The 20,362-nt window shown below is 46.8% G+C and overlaps 4 protein-coding genes across 4 annotated transcripts in view; 2 read left to right on the forward strand and 2 right to left on the reverse strand.

Moving 5' to 3' along the window:
* The window catches only part of T265_05653 (hypothetical protein), a gene marked incomplete at both ends in the record, with an annotated part of 17,503 nt that extends 17,256 nt beyond the window's left edge, over positions 1–247 (reverse strand). Inside the window, one exon of the mRNA XM_009170718.1 lies at positions 188–247. Coding sequence (XP_009168982.1) covers positions 188–247 — 60 coding nt within the window. The remainder of the gene's footprint in view (positions 1–187) is intronic.
* Positions 248–2,356: 2,109 nt separating this feature from the next.
* Positions 2,357–20,362, reverse strand: part of T265_05655 (hypothetical protein) — a gene marked incomplete at both ends in the record, with an annotated part of 62,233 nt that continues 44,227 nt past the window's right edge. Inside the window, 4 exons of the mRNA XM_009170720.1 lie at positions 2,357–2,581; positions 5,127–5,246; positions 10,956–11,121; positions 17,032–17,187. Of these exons, the coding sequence (XP_009168984.1) occupies positions 2,532–2,581; positions 5,127–5,246; positions 10,956–11,121; positions 17,032–17,187 (492 nt within the window). The remainder of the gene's footprint in view (positions 2,582–5,126; positions 5,247–10,955; positions 11,122–17,031; positions 17,188–20,362) is intronic.
* Positions 6,984–7,256, forward strand: T265_05656 (hypothetical protein; the record flags this gene model as incomplete). Its single annotated transcript, XM_009170721.1, has 1 exon — positions 6,984–7,256. The coding sequence occupies one exon, from the start codon at positions 6,984–6,986 to the stop codon at positions 7,254–7,256; it is 273 nt and encodes a 90-aa protein (XP_009168985.1).
* On the forward strand, positions 18,579–18,803 carry T265_05657 (hypothetical protein; the record flags this gene model as incomplete). The annotated part of the gene is made up of 1 exon (XM_009170722.1): positions 18,579–18,803. One exon carries the CDS (start codon positions 18,579–18,581, stop codon positions 18,801–18,803), a length of 225 nt encoding a protein of 74 aa, XP_009168986.1.

Consider the following 20,362-nt stretch of genomic DNA (forward strand, 5'->3'; position numbering starts at 1 on the left):
TATATATAGTCCTCGATTTTGCAACCGGAAATGAATGCCACATACACAGAAACGTTCCAAACTGTCGGAAGTCTGATTCATTAAGTCGAACTGCGCCCTCAAAATGATGATGATGATGACGATGGTGATGACGATGATGATCCTCCTGAGGCCAGCCAACCTCTGGAACCATGACTAACTAACTAACTTGCAGGACAAATTCTCTCAGTGAACATATCGCAATCTGGCCCTCCGGTGTAACGCGCATTTATGTGCCTGAAGAGAACTCACAGAGCCGCAACAGATGTAATCGCGCTATCTTAGTCGTCTTCTTTTCTCGATTCAACGTAACATGCCGCGGAATTTCCACGCAAACCGTTGTACCTTTTCCTCTCAATGTCACACAAAGCCAACCTGGGACTAAGGGGGCCCAGTGGCACTTTTCTTGGCTGTCGGTGTGTGATTAAGGTGCTGTAAGGGACTAGAATATTCAGGTGTGCACCGTGCAGTTAGTTTCGGAATTCAGGTCGCTCGCTCAGTTATCAGGATACATTGACATGCGCACGTATCTAAAATCCGGTGACCCCATTCGTCATTTTCAAGTCCACCTGTGTGTGTCACAGATAAGCCGAAAGAAAGAACTCATTGTAATTGCCAGTCGAGTGTGATCTGATAGTGAGCTGATGGAACAAGGATGGAGGACCATGAAACACTTATGATTTTCGAGGATACGCGCGAAATCCCTATTAGGGCCAGTAGACAGTCTTCGTCAGAATTCACGTTCACATCACTCTTGTTTGAACAGTCTTCGTTCTGTCCATGACTAATTCGTCTGGATCGGTCAAACGAAACGGGGAAAGCACTGGACTTGAGTATAGTTCTCATGGGAGCTCATCAGCACCTTCTGTTGTGCCGAGGTATGAGCTCCGTGTATCTGACATGCGTGGAGCACGCTAGACGCATTTGAATTTTCACGCCGGACCAAACGGACCGGTTCATGCTCGACTGAAGCGACTGGTTTGGCCCCCGTCTCCACAGCTGACTAAGTAACTGTCCTCATTGTGTCGATCGACTGACCGGCCTTCGTCAGGTCGCAGCTACATGGGCGCGAGATAGCTCAGTGGTGAAGGCGCGACCCACTGACCGGAAGGTCCGTGGTTCGAACCCAACTTCGGCATCTTGACTATTCCTGTCTAGGCTTGGGTAACCTGGCTATGTCACAGCCCTCGTGCCCCCATGGAGTGGTATGGGAGCCACGCACCGAAATGGAATTAGAGGTGAACGATTATCCACTATTACCAATCAAGTCACGCGGATTTCGCTAGTTCTCTGCTATAATTTCGTGGTCAAACCTTGCTTGCGTCGGCTATCCGATCACAGTGGACTGGCAACTGCAATGAGTTCTTGCTTTCTGCTTACACCTAACACACACAGACACGAAATGACTTAAAGAAGACGAGTGAGGTCACTAATGCATCGGGCCTTCATTTTAAGACGCATGGATGTGCGTACGTCCATGCCACAATAACTCAGCAAGCGACTCGGATTCCGAAAAGAAATGCACGGTGTTCGGCGCCTTCGAGAATCATCCATCCCCTAGGGCACAATGATTTCACGTCGACAGACAAGAGGAATGCCGGCGGGACACTTCAGAAATGGCTTCGACACATGCCGAAATTACTTCCTGGATGTCTTTGAAATCCCAGAACAGTTTGATATGGCTTCGTGATGATCGCATGGTGAAGTCATCTCATGGACTTCATTGTACGGACAGGGACATATTTTTGGGAAGTATCATCAGTTATCCTTCAAGATGCAATGACAGAAAAGCCACCGCCGCTGTACAAGCTTAAGTCAGGACGGCGTTCATATCCAAACAATTTGTTTTCTGAGGCCTCAAACCACACTGAAAATTTGCTAGGTGACATCTGATGGCTATCACGATCAAAGGCTATATCAGACGGCGGTCTGATCTAGCAATCTGATTCTTCTGACAGAGTCGCGAGCCTCCCACATGCCGTGGAGTGCTGTGGACCTCTATTAATTTTTCCGGGTGGCCGGCAGGAACCAGTGTCCTTCTTCGTGAAGACAGTCAGCAGTACAGACATGTCTGGGGCGGATGGAAAAAGCGTCACACCAGGATTCTTTCATGTTTCGACAAGAAGAATACTTAGAAATCCAAAGATGTTATCAAATTATGCTTCAAAAGAAATTGTTAAGGCGGTCATACAGGATATCAAAATGGTGGAAACTAAAATTTAGTCCCCGGATCGTTTGCGCAGCATGATATTGGAGATGTGATCCGAAAGGTGTTCAGAAAGACTGAAAGACCGGCATTCAGAATTAGCACTCCAAACAGGATTTGGGAAGAACGAAACTAAATAAAGCAGGGGCGAGCCCGACAATACCTCAGACATCGTCGGCGGGTTTCAGCATTTCCGCATTTGCAAAATGCCACTGAACCACGTAAAAGCCTCTGGTTCTGACGTTCATCTGGTTCGGAGGTACTCGATTCACCATTGACTTCCTCGCCGATCTCGTTGGACGACTGGCTAACCATCCACTGTTTGGATTCCCCATCCTCTGTCACTGGTGAAACACACTAGAGAGAGAGAGACGACAGATGCAGTTTGAGTGATTATGCCATTCATGGCGAGGTGAAAACATACTACTCATGAGGTTGCTGACAGTTCACGAACGAATTCGCTCAACTCTTTGGAAAAGTGATAATGACGCGAATGATTTTTTTGTTCCAAGAACCTTACAAGAAGGGTTAGGCAGATAAATTATCTGAGTTGTTTAAGAGAGCGCGAGAGAGAGGGAAAATGGAATTTCAACCACGAAATCAAGGAATTGGAACGAGCGAACAAGTTGCCAAGCTCGGCGGACGGATTAACAAGGCATCTTAACTACCAACATTCCAACCGTGATCGATGCGTGTCGTTCCTTCGGGCTCTAAACGAAAACAAAAACACTGGTTCAGTTTCTTTAGCATCCGCGGTCGAGCACTCCAACAAAGCGTTAGAATTACCAAAAAAAGAGACACTTAATCATGGCTTCTAAGATTCACGTGTGCATCGGCGGAAGCAATTCGATTGAAGACCTCTGTGATCCCGGCGTAGCAGAGGTGATGACCGGGACTTTTCCCATCCGCGCGAGTTTCGTCCAACCAATTTATCGAGAATTGGCTTGTTTTACTCACCTCATCAGCTGACTCTCTCCTAGCGATTCGCCAATCGATACGGTCAGTTGCTTCCGAGGAGTTTTCAGCAACCACATAAGTAGTGTTGGACAGAAAAACAACGTTTCGTTCCCCTTTTTTTCTTGTCCGACCTTCAATACAGTGCCCTGGTACTAGAAATTAAAGACGAAGAGTGGTGGGGCGCTGTTTTTCCAAAGGATCGCGGACTCATCGTTCTGTTCCCAAGTCTGGATGGATATTCCTCCGGCCCAATAATCCTGGTCAAACAGCTGTTGTATGGTGCTCAACGGAACACCCACATGGGCGACCGCCAGTTGTCTACCGGCAACCTATTGAAGTTTGTTTCTCACGATCTTCGATAATTTCTATGATATCATAGTGGCTCACTTCGACGTTTTACGGGCTTTCGATCGAGTGTGGCGTGGGGACCTTTCCGCCAGCCTACCAACCTGCATCAAAATCTCGTCAACTCTACTAGGAACATCTCAGGAAATCGACTCCCCCGATCACCCCCCCCGGTTGTAGAATTCATGCAGCTTCAAGCTAATCCCCCGCCCCCGATAATTCTTTTTCCATCCTGATCAATGGATGATGGCCGGTCCCATTTAGCATTCACGATTCTGAGTTTCTACCTAACTCACTTTTACCTCATTGAATATCTTGTAGTTCCCGAATTCTCGCCCTTTAGTATGTCAATTTTTAACAATCTGCCCTGGTTGTCTCACGTCTACCACTTACAGAAACATTGAATTTTTGTTCTACACTCCGAAATTCTAATCTGTACACCGCGGACTTGTACCACAATGAAATAAAATACACAGTCGTTCAGTTGTAACACCCGTTCGCTGAACGAGGGTTGTTATGACGGTCAAAATATGCACTAGGCGTCAGATAATATCAGGCTGCCGAAACTTAAACAGGAGCGCCAGAGACATAGCGCTTGGATGCGAAACAGGGGCCTGTCGATCAGTAATTTCGCGTCCTAACCACTGAGTTTTCTTGGGCTCTTGTCCCACTGTGGAATGGTGTTGCAAGGTTTGTAGTACGCTCCTTTCCAGCTAGGTTTCACTCCTCACTTCAGTTTCGAGGAAATTAGTGAACTTGGTTTCGCTTTACCAAACCTAACCGAGAAATTTCAACCTAGATTCCACCTCGTCGGGAAGCGGTAATCGTGTCTTCACTTTTTTCAAAGCTACAATGACAAGCTATACTCGGAACTCTGATCTTTCATGTTTAACAAACCATTCGCCAAGAGAAATCACCTTTTTGGAAGCAATCGGAACTTTCCTGTTCTCTTACTAAGTCCTCATCAGAACAGCACGACTCTTGAACACGGTCGTCCCACTGTGTCATGTCAGCTTCTCCAATCAGAGCCGTTTATCGATCTGGACAACCGGCCGAGATATTGCAGACGGAAACATTAGCAATAACTCGCTTTCAGAGCTACGAAACAGTTGAAGACCATGCAAGATAAGGTTGTCCCGTCAAGACGGGAACTTCATTCGTNGAAGACAATGCATCTCTGTTTGGATATCCAGTCAGCAAATATATATATATAGGTATTCAACCAATCAAAACCGAGTCTGACTGGGCCAAGATAAAAATCAATAACACAAAGGGTTAAACTAGTCGCCAAAACCGAGAGTCACGTGAGGATGGGAAGCGATAATCGGATCACGTGAGCGACAATATCTGAGCAGAACGTTTTCGGGCACACAGCTGATGTCTGAGAATTTGAGTACAGATCGCTTCAGCCGTCGTTAGGCTACCTTTGATGTCAAACACACAGCTGATTCAGATACTGCCGTTCACGACTGCTTGTTATCCGAAAAGGGGCCCAACTATAACGTCAACAGGCAGTTTGCCCCCTGGGTCACTGATTTTCGAGTTGCACACGTTCGAAATATCAAAAAGGTGAAAAATACTTCGAGTTGGAAGAACTCACCACAAGAGAACAACGCGCCTGGGACGTAGTTCGCTCCGCGGACCCCAGACGGACGTAACAAATCATGAACAGCACAGTTCCACACAGACTCACCAGCAACACGACCAGTGAGACAATCAGCTGAACAATTTGTGAAATTTGGGAGAATATGAAACTGGGATCAATATGGAAGAACATCACAAAGGAGAAAAGTTGGTGGAACGATGAGCTATATTTATCGTGAGACCGGTTGGGAAAGAGAACAACCAATACTCGGTGAGATGAGGTACTGCACGAATTTCGTAAGATTCGAGTCAATTGTGTATTCCTGAGTTTGTAGGCTGTGTAATTATTCCTGAATAAATAGTAATCACTAAGTTGTAACACCCTTTTAATAACCAGTTACCACGCCATTCAAATGCCCGAGGGCTGGAATACTGCCAGGTTGACCAAGCCTAAACAGGAGCAGTCGAGATATTCAGGTGGGGTTGGAACCATGGACCTTACCGCGGGAGCTACCTTGAGCTCCGTAATTTTTAGTATTGTTGATCATACCTGGTCGGACCATCTGCCAAAGTATTCTGTATTGAATGGCTCATTCAACAAGATGCCACCTTTTCTGAAAGGTCCCGTCAACATGGTGTTCACTCTCATGGACGGCGGACGGGTAGTAACACGATCGATAGCACGGAACCTCCAAACAAGAGATCACGTGCTCGATCAGTCTACATCCTGCAGGAAGAAAGATCTCACATTGCTGAGGCGCTCGTGGTACGATAAAACTACGAGGATATGTAGTTAAGACAATTAATCGATTAACAGCTCCTCCGCAAGGTCCGACGACTATTCTGATAAACATCAGACTGGCAGCTCACAGGTAGTCAAGTGATTCCGTCAAACAACAAGTCAAAAGCGTATTGGGCCACTGGCTAGGTCAGTCCATGCAGTTAGTCGGACCATCTGCCAAAGTATTCTGTATTGAATGGCTCATTCAACAAGATGCCACCTTTTCTGAAAGGTCCCGTCAACATGGTGTTCACTCTCATGGACGGCGGACGGGTAGTAACACGATCGATAGCACGGAACCTCCAAACAAGAGATCACGTCCTCGATCAGTCTACATCCTGCAGGAAGAAAGATCTCACATTGCTGAGGCGCTCGTGGTACGATAAAACTACGAGGATATGTAGTTAAGACAATTAATCGATTAACCTGGTATGGCTGAACGTTTTGAGGTCTGGCAACGTCTGTACCAACTACCAAGCCCAACTGCTAGTGATTGGAAGGTTGTCGGAAACGATCGGTGTTTTGGCAGATGTGGCAAGCGGACTACCCCTAAGTAACTAAAGCACCTGAAAGAAAGACAAGGGTGTGTCATATCCAAGTTTACACCTGATACAAATCAACTTCGTTAGTGAGTAGACAGATGACTCAACGAAAAATGCACAGGATAAGGAACAGTCTTCATTACGAAATCGTTTGTTGGAAAACAAGAACCAAACTATTACAAGCCGCTGGACAGGGAAGTAAATATCTCACCTGCATGGAGTTTATGAAAAGCGAACATTTTCAAGCGTTTTACGGAACTTTCCTGGACGTAAATCAAATATTAATCAACAACTTCACTATCTGCATCCACCTTTGATCAGATGCGGGGGTGGAGCTTGGACACCGGACCAGACACTACTACTCGCATACTTCGTCAGTAGCGTATACTGTTAAAAGATTATGCTTCTCTTCTAAATGTAAAAAGTCGTCTTGTAAAAGTCACGCAGATGGAAATTTTCGAGTACTGTGCGCGCAAGTACACGTGTCGTTGTGAAAACCATGTTTTATCGATATTTTGAAATGAAGCCGCCTTCAGAGCAACCCGTATGAATGGTTCCCTCCCTTCAGAGAGTAGATTTAGTAAAAGCCGTCACCTCTGAACAGGAGTTCCCATCCAAAGCAATGCATGGTGGCATTCTCCATTGGAGGGACTGCCGAAACATGTGGTCCACCTATCTTTCCGTTGCACCGTCGTTCAGGCAAGAGTATCGCCGTGCAGAAACATTCAGGATGGCCTACTGGAATGCCAGTTTAACAGTCATCGAGGTTTTCAGTACACCAAAAAGGTCGGTGAGCAACACCGTAGAGGAGGCGTTCAGGTGAGTTTTAGTCGAAGCTACCGATAAATCAACTCAATTTGCAGTATACGCACGAGTTGATGTTCACGAATGAAATTCCGAGACTTCCAGCTGAGAAATCATCGATCGAGCACCTAGTCGAAAGGTGATCACGTATCTAACGGAGCTTCCCGGTTCGGAACTCTCTGAGGTCCGTCAGATGCGTACTGCCAATAAGGATGGAACAGTGCACAGTGGCTTCACTTATCGGTCATCAAGACGTCAGACTATTCACGTCCAAATAAAGACTATGTGAGACAATTAAAACAAGCACGGTACATTCCAGAAGCAATCGAAGAATGAAAAGGACCTTTCTGGAAACATTGTTGTTAGTAGCTCTGACTTTTTTGTGGTCACAACGACCGAGTCAGTTATCGAGAGAAGTCCCTGCACGACAGAAAGAAAGGAATCTTGGCAATCATTGAACGTTGGAACTCGGAGACTGACCTGTCCGAGACCGTACTGGAAAACCGGATCGATATCCTTGATTCGTTGCCTAGATGAAGTGCACAGTAAGATGCTCGTCACGAGGACGGGGGTGCTAAAGAAATAACAAAATAGATGGGGAGGTATGGAATGTAATTGGGTGGCGGAAAGGAAAGCCAGTTTTTAATCAAGGAAAACCGATTCAAGGTCAACTGTACAAAAGTGCACTTACGCTATCGTTATCTGGGCGTATCAGCTGTGTAGACGACACCGTCGAGAAACAGCCTTCTAGACTTTCCATGGACAAAGCCTCTCTTGCAGGGTTAGAAGAAGGGTCATTTCATAAGCACGTGAGAGGTTACCACACTCTGTGGAGGGATCAGTCCCTTCAGCGGTTGATGCATGACAGGTTAACCGTAATTAGATTATAACACGTTGTACCACGGATACACTCGCCGCGGAAAGGACTAGCCTTCATCAGACATACAAGGTGGAAACACTCCGGCACCAGACGAGCTCTAGTCCGACCGCGGAGTAAGTGATTCGGGAAACCGTGAGACTACCAGTCAAAAAAAACGGAAGTATACAGTCGGTCACAGAATACTTATGAAAGGCAACATCGTCAGGACAAGATTAAATGGGATAAGTTTTCAGTCCTCAGTGTGGCCCCCTTCCCCACGAACAAGGATCACCTGGAGATTAGGGTATTTTTGCCCCCAACGGGAGTGTCTATCTTGCACGAATCATTGAAATAAGCAGCTAGAATTCTTCAAAACTCTTGGAAGGCTCACGTGGCAGTCACTCGGACTGTTTTCGTTTATCTCCTAGAGGAACGCAAAGAATGGTCGACACTTTCTTAAATGGACGACAGAGGTCAGAAGCAGGTGGTACCCAGAAATGGACTTGCGGAGCAGTGTAGGCTGGAGGGATTTCACCTAAAACGCATTCACCTATTGCTTGGACAGTTAAGAAACGGCCAATTAGAGAGCATCGATGAAAGCCAGCGAAATGCGGAACAAACTGAGTCAATTAAGAGCGCACACCGCTTAACGCAGCAGGTAAACTCACGCGAATCCGACAAGATAGATCCAGCCCTGTTTGCGCAGCACAAAACACGTGCTCCGAAGCCGCTCCAGGAACATAGAAAGGGCGATGAGAGCGGTCCAGACACGCGCCCCCGTACAGCCGATGAAAAACACGGAGAACTGAAGGTAGTGGAGCGCGTTCGCCGGTTGGTTCAAGAAGCCATCTAAGGAACAGATAAAGCTTGTGGTAAGCCACTTTCGCACTTGGACAATATTACAAAGTTTAGTAATCGGAGCCATACCGATTCTCGTATCTGCCTGTTACCTAGTTGGAGATTTGCTTAGCTCATCCAAGTGAACAAAAGAGTGATCGTGAGCTTGGTTGTAGTGATCCTGGGGCACAGGAGAGCGCCTCCGGTAGGGTCAAGAGAAGAGCTAGAATGACTGACAGTCTGGAACGGACACAAGAGGCTTCGAGAAGCTCTGACCGAAAAAAAGTAGACATAGGCTTTTGATGCTCAACTGCTAGTTGTCAACACCTTCAAAAGTACAACATGGTGGCTGGTTGGTTTTGGGCAAAGATTTCTTCAGAGAGAAATCGCCATGCTTCGAGTCCATTTTTTTTACCAAGAAATCCCCTTAGAGAGAGAGAGAAAGTCAAGGCCGAATTTGAGAATCCCCCGGGGTTCAGTTCAGTTCCATCTTCCTGTTCAAAGGCTGTTGTGCATCAAAGTGCGGTGATTCCAGTTGCTACAGCTTCGTTCACAGGGGATGAACAGAATGAGGGTATGGGAGCCAAGCGTTGGAAGCGGCCGACCAAACTGCACACTGATGACAAAGTTAACTGGTTGTCTGGTATGGCAGTTAGTGAGAGATACGCAGTGGAGGCAGCGGCTTTGAGAAAATACAACCAGTAGCTGCGTGGCACAGCTCGACGGGTCTGGGTCACCTGCCATTGGTTCGTTCCGGCACCCATCCGGGGATGGGGCAGTTACCAACGCGACTTAGTAGACTAGCAAACTCGTCCCAATATGAACCCACGCTGGACAAAGAGGACTCTAGGAGGCATACGGAGTAATCAGCGTAGCCTGTGGCCAGCCGAGCTATCCTTGAAGATTAGACTTTCCTGAAGACCATCTGGAATACCTCTGATGTTCCAACCGGACCCGCACAACACTTTAGACGCACTGATGGTCAAACAGCCTCTGAAGATGTTCTACACGCAACACTAACGTCTCTGGTCCAGAAACTGAGGGTAGATCGGATCCTAACTCATTGACGGAATCCAGAAACTGGGTAACGATATTCGTGTCAAGGGCAGCAGAGATTCTTGGAGCCACTCCAATCTCAACTTGGCACAACTGAGTCCTAGATAGCACTGTGCGTTCGGAAAATATATGTGAAAAAAAAACAGTAAATAAAAATCTCGTCCAAGACTGATTCACATTGGGAGCGTCCATATAATCGATAAAGTTAGAAGAAGGGTTCACGCAGAAAACCGTTCCGAAAAGCAGTCATCCTCGTTGGTTGTTGGTCTGTTCGCTGAGCTTAGAAATCAACCTACAAAAACATTTGGTCACCGGAAGAGAGGATGTCACCATCATATCTCCTAGTCTGAGACGTCTGCAAGTCAACCGCCAGCCGACAGATCGATAGCCTCCAGATCAAGAGCTACACAGTGGCAGCAGTTGTACTTCCATGAGGATGTAGTGTCTCAGGAGATGAAATTTTTGTTCGGTTACGTTAGACAGCCTTACCGGGGGGGGGTGGTCAACCGTACCACGAGAGTAGACGATAAATTTCGTGCCTAACTATCAGGAAGGTCAGCTTCCTGAAAGCAACCACTGAATGCCCGAAATCTACGGCGATTTTCAGCTCCGCTGGGTGTTGACCAGACAGACAACGCCTCCTTAATATGCAGCGCGTCACAGCCTTGCATCAAACCCAGACAGCGCGAGTCACCGTTGATCAAGGACAGACAACGCCCCTGCGATATGCAGCACGTCGCAGCCAGACCGTGTGCGTCAGCATTGGACCAAGTTCAGACAGTGTCCTTCCAATAAAAAGCCTGAGGCACTCGCACGCACTCGGACTCTCGCAACCACTTTTTTGGAATATAGCTATTGTGTCCCCTCCCGTGAGTCTTTTGCTCTCCGACACTAGGCACTGGAGCGGGTCAGCAGCAGATACCACAGGCCGGCGAATCAGCAGATATAACACAAGTAGTGACTTACCGTTTGGAATCAGACGGCCGTCGGCATCAAACATGGTCCGATTTAGAAAGTGTCCAAGCACAACACCAAAGCAGGACAGCACTATGCATAGCAGGTAACAACACGTGAAGCGGTGAGGCACGCGAAATGCTTTGCGGCTCAGGAGCAGTATGAACAAAGTCCAGACCTAAGGGGCGAGTGAAAACAGGCAGAGAAGAAGGGAAAATTTCATATTTAGAACCAAACAGCAGAGTTGCCATTCGTTGGAATTCACGTGACTTCCCCGTGAAAATTAAATTGCTAAGAATATGAGTGTATTCTTCGAACTTCGCTCAATTTAGGTTCAAGTAGAACACAAGAATGACGGAAACCTGGAGACTGTGCCTACCTGATGGGTCCCAAGCAGGTCCAAACCAATCATGAGCTGTCGGAATATTTTCAGCAACCTTGTGAGTAGTGTGTTGTGTGCAAACCAGATTTCATGTTTTACGACTTGTGGGATGGTTGATTTTGCTGTCAATTCCGCCAGTATTCTAGTCAAAACACTGTTGAGACAACAAAACGTGAGATCAACTTCAGCGAACGACCAGAAGACGTATGCTGATGAGTAGCACGTAATCTGACTTGCGGCGATGGGTGCTCCCCAAAAGCTTCCGTACACGAGGCGGTATCCGTCAGGTGCGCCCACTGTCTCCAATCTTATTTACTTTCACGATCAATGAGACGATGAGAAGAACGACGAAAGGTCTTCAAGATCCTGGTGTTCAAATGGCCTGTGACGAAAAAACCTTGTCAATCTGGAGGATGATACCATTCTCGTCTTCAAAGAAGAGGACAAGGCGCAGGTGTTGTTGGATGAAGTGACCAAAGTCATCCGATCCTTTGGTATGCATTTTGCACCCACATGGTGTAAAGTAATGCTCGTGGACGTGTAGCCACTGAACACGCCACTTGCAATCCAGGGGAAGGCGCTCAAAGTTGTGGAATGTGCACGAATTCGCTCGGGTCGCGTTTGTTAATGAGACACCTATGAAGTCAAAGTGGTACATCTCTGAATCACAAGGACGTGTGTATCAAGCTACAGTGCGGGCTGTTTTGTTGTATGGCTGTGAGACTTGGCCTGTTCGAGCAACGGAACTGAAAAGTCTTCAGGTGTTCGACAACCGTTGTCGGTGTCCGGGAATCCGCAACGAGGCACTTAGAAAGCGAGTCTTGGGTTGTGCAACGGGGACTTCCACTGAGGACTGTGTCCAGCGACATAAGCTACGTTGGTTAGGACATGTGTTGCGTATGCCGAACCATTGTTTGCCGAAGACAGTGCCGTTTCCCGCACCCAATTAAGAGTGGCGCGAGCAGAGGGGTGGTTAACATTTGACATGACACAGGAAAATGAAAAAAAAGTCTGGGTGCTGTGGGAACGACCGGCCTACCAGGATGGGGACCACGTAATCCCCACTGCGCCCAGTTGGAGATGCTGCAATATATGACTGCTGATTGGTGTCAGTGGCTTTTGTGGCGTCAGTTTCTGTCCAGACTGCCTGAATGAGTAGCTGGAAGTGTATGAACCTCGGAGTTATTGTGGTAGGATAGCACCAAGTCCCTTCCCCGCCCACTTTTATTCTTTTCTTCAGATAAATCATGGTTATACGGCAGCGAAGTATCATCGTTGAACATTGATGTTACGTTGTGGACGGTGATGAGGGGTAGGTCTGAACGGAAGAACTTTATACACTCTTCTGGAGGAAGAAACTAGATTTCGTATGAAAACAGTAACGAGGTAGATTACGTTCTGCGTAGCGTAACATGTGGAATCCACAAAGGCAAAGATACCACCACTCGCAGCCCTGATCCACAGTTTTCCGTCTCACCACGATTGATCTAGCAATTAGTGGTCCATAAATCATGTTTGGCGTGTGCCACTGCACTGCGAACAATGAAGATTCAAGAGACAAAGCCAACGGAATGACAAGATTTTGAATAGAAGTATGGCCAAGGTAAGATACTACTGATGAAAGGTCCATGGTTCGAACCCAGCATCTGCTTCTCGGCTATCTCTATCTAGATTTGGGCGACTTGGCATTACCTCCGTCCTCGTGCTTCCTTTGGATGGTATGGGTACTAGGCGGCGTGCGGGTGCTACAGCCGAGCGATAATCTTTCTTTTTAATGATTTTCTATTATTGCGCATGGTAGTTCCTCAAACGTAAGCCCGGTAAAATGTTGAACGCGATCTGGAATTGGTGTGGAACCTCTTGGGAAGGGCCATCGAAAATCCGCTCCCCCTGGTGTCCTCTCTTCCGACGTGTTATTGTAATTACAAGTTTTATCAGGTTTATCCGAGTATACTTACTTTCTGAAACGAAGGATCTTTGTCCGTTTTTGGAAAGATTGGACAACTATGAATGTATTCAGGGAAACAGCAAGCGACCGAATGTAGCCAGAAACGACTGCGAAACCTCCGTAGAAGTTTGAGGGCGAAACTTGCGAGTCAGGAACCCGGAACTGTCAATTTGCGTCATCAAGTTACGTAATACACTCAATGGCATTCAGCCTGGAGTATCTGCGCAACACACCACGATTGCCGAGTTTCTCAGTAACGCGGAACACGCACTGGACACGGGACAGAGAATGTTGGGGTTTTGAGGTGAGGACTACGGTCCACTTCACACAGACTGATAGCGGAGACGATAGAAATCGCCAAGCATTCGAGTGTTAACAGAATAGAAGGCGTGGAACTGGTAAGCGTGTGGAGAACGGCCTTGGGTCAATCGAGCTAACACGTGTTGGTGTGCGATTATCCGAGGAAAGAGTAGTTATCATCTGGATTCCAGTTAACCTTACGCACCTCCCCTCCATTCAACTAAATTGTCGCAACATTCATATGCCCACGAAGATCAACAAAAACGCACCAGTGGCACCCGATGTGAATCACCAAGTGAAGCACCCTGAATTGGAAGATCAAGGAACAAAAACCGACCGGAACTAAGTTGAAACTGCTCCAACCCATCAATTCAAGATTTTGGCAACCACACTAACCGACAAGAGCCATTAATTGACACTCAACACTCATCCAGTGTGATAATCTGAAGAAGACTGACTAACTGATTGGTTCCCCGTCTGTCTTATAAACCTGGCCAATCGGGTGACCTGTTCACTTGGCCTGACGAAGCTTTTGTGTCAAGAGCAAAACGTACCACGCCCTTCTGAAACGATGCACGCAGTATACTCCTAAGAGGCAAAATCTCTTCGTAGGGGTGATGTATGCACGATGTCGGATCACATGATTACGAGAAAATTTCAACAGGTGCCGTAAAATCCAATTCGATAGAACTGCATTTGGGGATTTGGTCTTGCCAATGAGGCGAAACCGAAGAGCACAGTGCAGTTACTTCTTTCTGTTTGAGAATCATCGGCAAAGCACATTTCACGAAATTCAGAGTTTCGGACCGACGACCTTCCGGTCAATGGCAACCAGGCCACGATGTACGATGTGGGTGATGACGCCGTATTGCTCACATGTGGCTGGAACACCACCAGACTGCCTGTCAGACAGGTCATTGAGTTATTGATCCGGAAAGATCCACGGTGCGAGGTTCGATCGTATCACAGGTCCTATACTATGGATACTTATTCATCCAGTGTCGCACTGGGCTTTTTCAGTCCCCGGATGGGAGGGAAGACTGGACGATCAATCAAAGTCCAGGTGAATGCGAACGAAGAACTAAAGAGTAGGTTTTGCCAAACGGGTTGATCACACCTTCCAGAACTATGCACAGGATGATGTTGGAGAACATGGTTAAATAAAGAGTCTAGTGGAAAACATATACACGTGATCCTCCGTCTCTTTCTCCCAGAAAAACAAAGACCAACACTATCATCAGTTCATAAGTGTCGCAGAGGCAGAATAATTTCGCAACACGAGTAATACCTTCATCACTCAAGGAGTAAGTCAATAGTTGACCACGTGATGTGGTTTCTGCGACCGAAGGTCGGGCGGTACTATATTCCGTCGAAGTGAGAGCTCATCACATTTCTAATCAGCCGCTCGTCATCAAGCACCTAAGTGTTCAGACTACTAGCCAGGAGGACGCGGGTTCGAAATTGCGGTACTATATTCCGTCGAAGTGACAGATCATCACATTTCTGATCAGCCGCTCGTCGTCAAGCACCTAAGTGTTCAGATTACTAGCCAGGAGGACGCGGGTTCGAAATTCCCTACTGCCGTTTCCTGAGACTGGTTTCACTGATATCACGGAGTCTCAATTACAATAATCTTGCACGAGAGAATTTTATGTAAATTGCATCGGGAAACAGCTTAAAACTACCGGAAACATCCTGATTCAAAGTAGACCTTGGCTGGTAGAGAAAACAATCAATCAAATGATTGTCAAGCTAGGATTTTGAAAAGAAAGTGCAATGCTAGCGGTTGAAAACAGCGTTGGATCGTCCGTTAGCGGGATTTGTGATTTTTCGAACTACTCTCATGAGTAGGCATATATATATATATATGAATATTTTGAGAAGTGAGCACGCGCTGGTCGTTTGCCTGAAATCCGACATTCGGAACTTTAACTACTCTGTGTAATATTCTTTTTCATGTTTTGTCTGGTTTCCACATGGATATCTTGGGAAATTATATCACAAAATAAGTCCGGATGAGTTCGTCTCTTACAGCCTTGAACGACAAGTAAGCTGGGTACTAGCCACGAATAGAGCCGTCTCTCTCACTCCCGATGTTGTGCACAGAACCTGCGTGACGGGCAAGTGGACAAGATGACTTCGAAGAGGTGAACAAGGCGGCTTTATAATGAGGTATGCAGTACCATCGTACTGCGATGGAGGATCACCAGATCGGAGGATATAGCCAGCTCGTTTAAAAAACACTGTACTGTGCGGACCCATAAAACTGGGTCCATCCGAAAAGATGTTTGATATTCTCGGGTAGTTCAACCCGAAAGAGGCTTAATGGGGATCCACCGAAAAATGACCACAAACGAAGCATGGGAGACTGCAGTGGGAAGCGTGTACCGTTGAAATCTGGGCATGAAGTACAATGAGCAGCTCCCTCTAGAATTAGAACCTGCTTTAGCTCTGTCGTAAACCTTACGACAGTTCGATCCTCAATGCCTTGCAAAATATCGTTTATTCCAGTCAGCCAGGTCATTTGGAACACAGGCAGTGGACCTTCTTTCAAACTCCTCGACGTTCCCAGCGACTCGGATTACCATGAAGATAAAGCCTCACTCTTGAGTGGCGAAAGAAACATCAGTGGCAAATTTCAGTCTTGGACAGGCGACTACTGGTGAGTCTAGCCTATAAAAACCTACTTCCATTCACCCATTTTGACGGAAAACTCATCTGGAACCCAGCTGAATCTCTTGTTTATAGTATCTTCTGACTAGGTTGCACCGAGCCGCCTCATGTTTCAGTTGCTGCGATATTCGGGATATCGCGATACATGTATATCTTTGTAATACATAAGGTTGCTGAAAATTTGTAGACAGCCCCCGACCGGTTTCGCCCATCCTGGGGCCAATCAGAGACTGAAATGCTTACCGCTAATAATGACGATAAGGCGCAACATCGCTGTTTCATTGCCGAACATCACTCGTGCATTGTCGAAGAGTATTCAACAACCCTATGAGTAGTGTGCTCTGTCGAGGCGATGCACTAAGATGTTTCCAATATCGTGCTAACTGAGAAATGAGGCGGTTTTTGTGCTGTGCACTACGTCGAAGAACAGCTTAACGACAGAGTCAACTGTCTCCCGTCAAAAACCGTTTGATTTGCAAATGGGAGCGGTTCGACTTTATCAAAATCAAGCAGAGGTTACCTGACTGAAGGGGAGGGCAACTGCTTTCGCAAACAGTTCAAACGGAATTTTTGCAGATCTACCGAACAAGTGACAACGCGACTGCAGATGACGCGAGCGACGGTAAGACAGAGAGATCGAGTCTCTGCGCGGAATGCGCCAGTTTCAACTGACGACCAAGCGTTGATGGGAAGAGTACATCACATAGACTACAGACTCAAACAATTCGTTTACGTTTTCCGTTGAAGACTGATTAAAACAAACGCGATTCGTTTCAAAAACTCACACAACCAGCAATGCTTATCCAAGAAATGTCCACAACCGTACTGTCCAACAGCTGATCGTACTTCGAACGATCGGCCATGTACATAGTGATCATTCGAGCCAAAATGAATATCATTGGAGCGCATAAGAATGTGCCAAGGACCAAACCGACGCCGATCTACAACGAAAAGAAAAAACGAAGCAGATGGTAGAGACACGAGATGAGAAGAAAGTCGAGGTCAGTGAGGAAACAACAATCGCGCGGGGACTGAACTACTACTCTGGCTTACAAGTAGACAAAATATCGATGCCAATTCGGTGAGAGATATGCCCATCACGATTAGAGAAACAGGAGATCCAAGAGTTAGCCAATCGTTTGGACTACCAGGAAAAAAACAAGATCCAGTGATTCAGTGCACGCAAGCACCTCACAACCAATCAAAGCGCTCAGATGTAGTGCACAGCTACCAAGCAACGCGAAAGCACGCGGACTTAGGCATTGTGAGGTCACCCAAGTTTATACAAGAGCTATCATAACCGGTGAAGTTCTACCGACGGACTTCACCCAGTCCGTGGCTCTATGACTGTCTCTGAGATGGTCGGAAGACAGAAACATCGATACGGCAGATGGATTTTTGTTCAAATCAGATACTCGGATGATAAAGGGTGAGAAACCTATCCTGACCGGGTAAATTGAGAAGCAGGTTGGGGGTTGGTATGTACCAGGAAGGTCAGATTCCTGAAATCAACCGTTGAATGCCCGAAATCTACTGAGACTTTCAGCTCAGCTAGATGCTGACCAGATAGACAACGCCCCCACAATATGCAGCACTTCACAGCCTTGTATCAGACCCAGACAGCGCGATCAGCGTTGATCAAGGTCAGACAACGGCCCCGCAATATGCAGCACGTCACAGCCTCGTACCAAAGCCAGACCATGCGCGTCAGCATTGGACCAAGTTGGACAGCGTCCCTCCTATAACTGGCTTGAGACCGCTGTAATCTCGCAGTTGGAGGCACTCGTTTGTTCGGAATGTGGCTATTGTGGTCCCTTCTGTGAGTATTTTTTCCGGCACCAGGCACAGAAGCGGGTCAGCATCAGATACCACAGATTGGCGAATCAGCAGATATAAGAGTGAGCTTTTGGTTTCCACAGGTAGTTCCTTAGCCCGCGCATGGAAATGAATCAAACGCTAACGTGCTCAATAAGCGGAACTTTTACTCATCAAGATGCCAAAAGACAGAAACGTTATATCGAGTATACCAAGAAGCCCTTCATGGAGACGCTACGCCTCAATGAATCCCTTTGAAGAGAGGTCAAAAGACCCGTTTCCTGATCTGTCTTCTCATCCGGGTGGAGGGAAAGTAGTGCTGTTCACTTACCCCGAAAATCGAAGGTCCTCTTTTGGTCTAGCTGCTCACAACGGTGAACAGTATGAAAACGATCACGCCTATGACACGTGACAAGCACCACAAGAAGGCAACCTCGGGCAAGTGCCCTTGTCTGAACAGCGAACTTTCTTCGGAGTAATGTGTACGGTGCACGAACCTGGTTCTTGGCAGAAAACGATGACGCGAACTAGCAGTCAGAGCTCTCCGGAAGGCTCGAGTATGCAAATGATAGATTCTAGTGAAATTCAACATCGGGCTGGAAATATTGAGGCATCTCATGTGTTCATATCGTCAGAGCTGCTGGTAGATATATTCTTACCTGAACACACGATGGATGGAACCCCTCCCCCTGATGGTTTAATCTCCAACTTGATAACGAGGCAAGAAGTTACCAATCAATAATATCGACAGTAAAGCATACACAGTGGAGCCATAAAACGCGGGTGCAGCGAAAATCGTTACCTCTTTGGATGCGAATCTTCGGAGCACACCAGGAGCTAGTAACACAGACAAAAATGACCCTAATGAGGAACCAGTGGTGTAACTGTGATACTACTGATGGGGGAGGCATGCGAGTAGTATGTTTTCTTGCGTCTCTTGAAAAGTGAGATCTATTGCGGAATTTGTGGAGTCGCTTTGTAGCATCTGCTTGGATTTGGGCAACAGTCAATTATTATCCAGAAAAGTTCGGGAAGGCGCGTTCAAGTAGAAGATGGATATTCAGTTTTTGTAGACAAGATGCATATGAGAGTTTTGCTTCCCTGTCCAATAGTCAGTTGGCATTTTCCTAATAAATACTCCGCAGCGAAGGCCTTCTTCCTTTCATGCACAGTAGAACCCCCTCAATGCGCTGCTTCATCAACCTCACAATTATCAGGAAATGAACTCGTTCGATCACTGTTTCCGACACACACACACACACTTGTTCCTCCGCATTCTCTCCGTTTTCGGAAAAACGCAACTGCGACGAAAATGGCCACGTTTGTTGAACAGACCAAAGTCGGCCGATCTAAGTTATTGCTGGCATCGGCTCCGCGCAAACGGTGTGAGGTGAGCAGACGTCTTTGGATCAGACACTGCTGAATTCGGACATTTCGATTTGAAACCGTGATAAATTAGAAATCAACAAGGAGCTTAAGCAAGAAAGAACGCATCCGTTCAAGGTCACAGAAGAGATTTATCCTCAGACGGCAGAGAACCCCCCTCATGACACTGCATCGTTTGTCCGCGAAAAGTCATTTTGTCATCCAAGCAACTAACGTGAGTGACAACCGAAACGGAGAGGCCTCAGTATAGACCGCATCCCGCAGACGGTTGTCGTGACGACCATGGCTAAAAACTGACCGTCTTAGACACTCGCTTAGTTGGTTAAATTACAAGAGTTGAACACAAAAATTTCCACAGAATGGAACAGTGATCCGCAAGCCAGAAAGTAATAAAATTTCAGACCAGAACAGGAATAGAAAAGACACAACATGGATGGTGTGGGAGCAGTATGAAAACTTTCTCTGATGCGAAGCAGCAGATTGGATCATCGGTCCAGGGTTGATGATAATGTGATTCTCAAGACCGCGAACAATCAGAGTGATGTGCCCCTCCCCCGCCTAATAAGAAGCAAACATAGATGGATTCAGCTCACATAAGCCAGTGGAAGAATGCGAAATCAGCTGACAATCACGTTTGTTATTACAGTCGATAATATGAGTAGGAATACATGTGTAGTAAATACTGTCACCTGGCTATCACACTCAGACTAACGAGGTTGAGTAGCTGGAATCCGAATAGGGTTTGCGGATTCGCACCGAGCCAAACCCTTAGTGCTGATGCAGACCCGAGCGGATAAGACCGGCGGGTGGTGAACTTGTAGAGGCCAGTTACAGGTAACCAGCCGGCTTAGATAATGAGTGCCAGTTACCTGATTATCATCGAGGTACTGGGGTCATGCGTCAAGTCCTGTAAGT

The sequence above is a fragment of the Opisthorchis viverrini genome (genome assembly GCF_000715545.1).
Source record: "Opisthorchis viverrini unplaced genomic scaffold opera_v5_111, whole genome shotgun sequence".
NCBI classification, from domain to species: Eukaryota; Metazoa; Platyhelminthes; class Trematoda; order Opisthorchiida; family Opisthorchiidae; genus Opisthorchis; species Opisthorchis viverrini.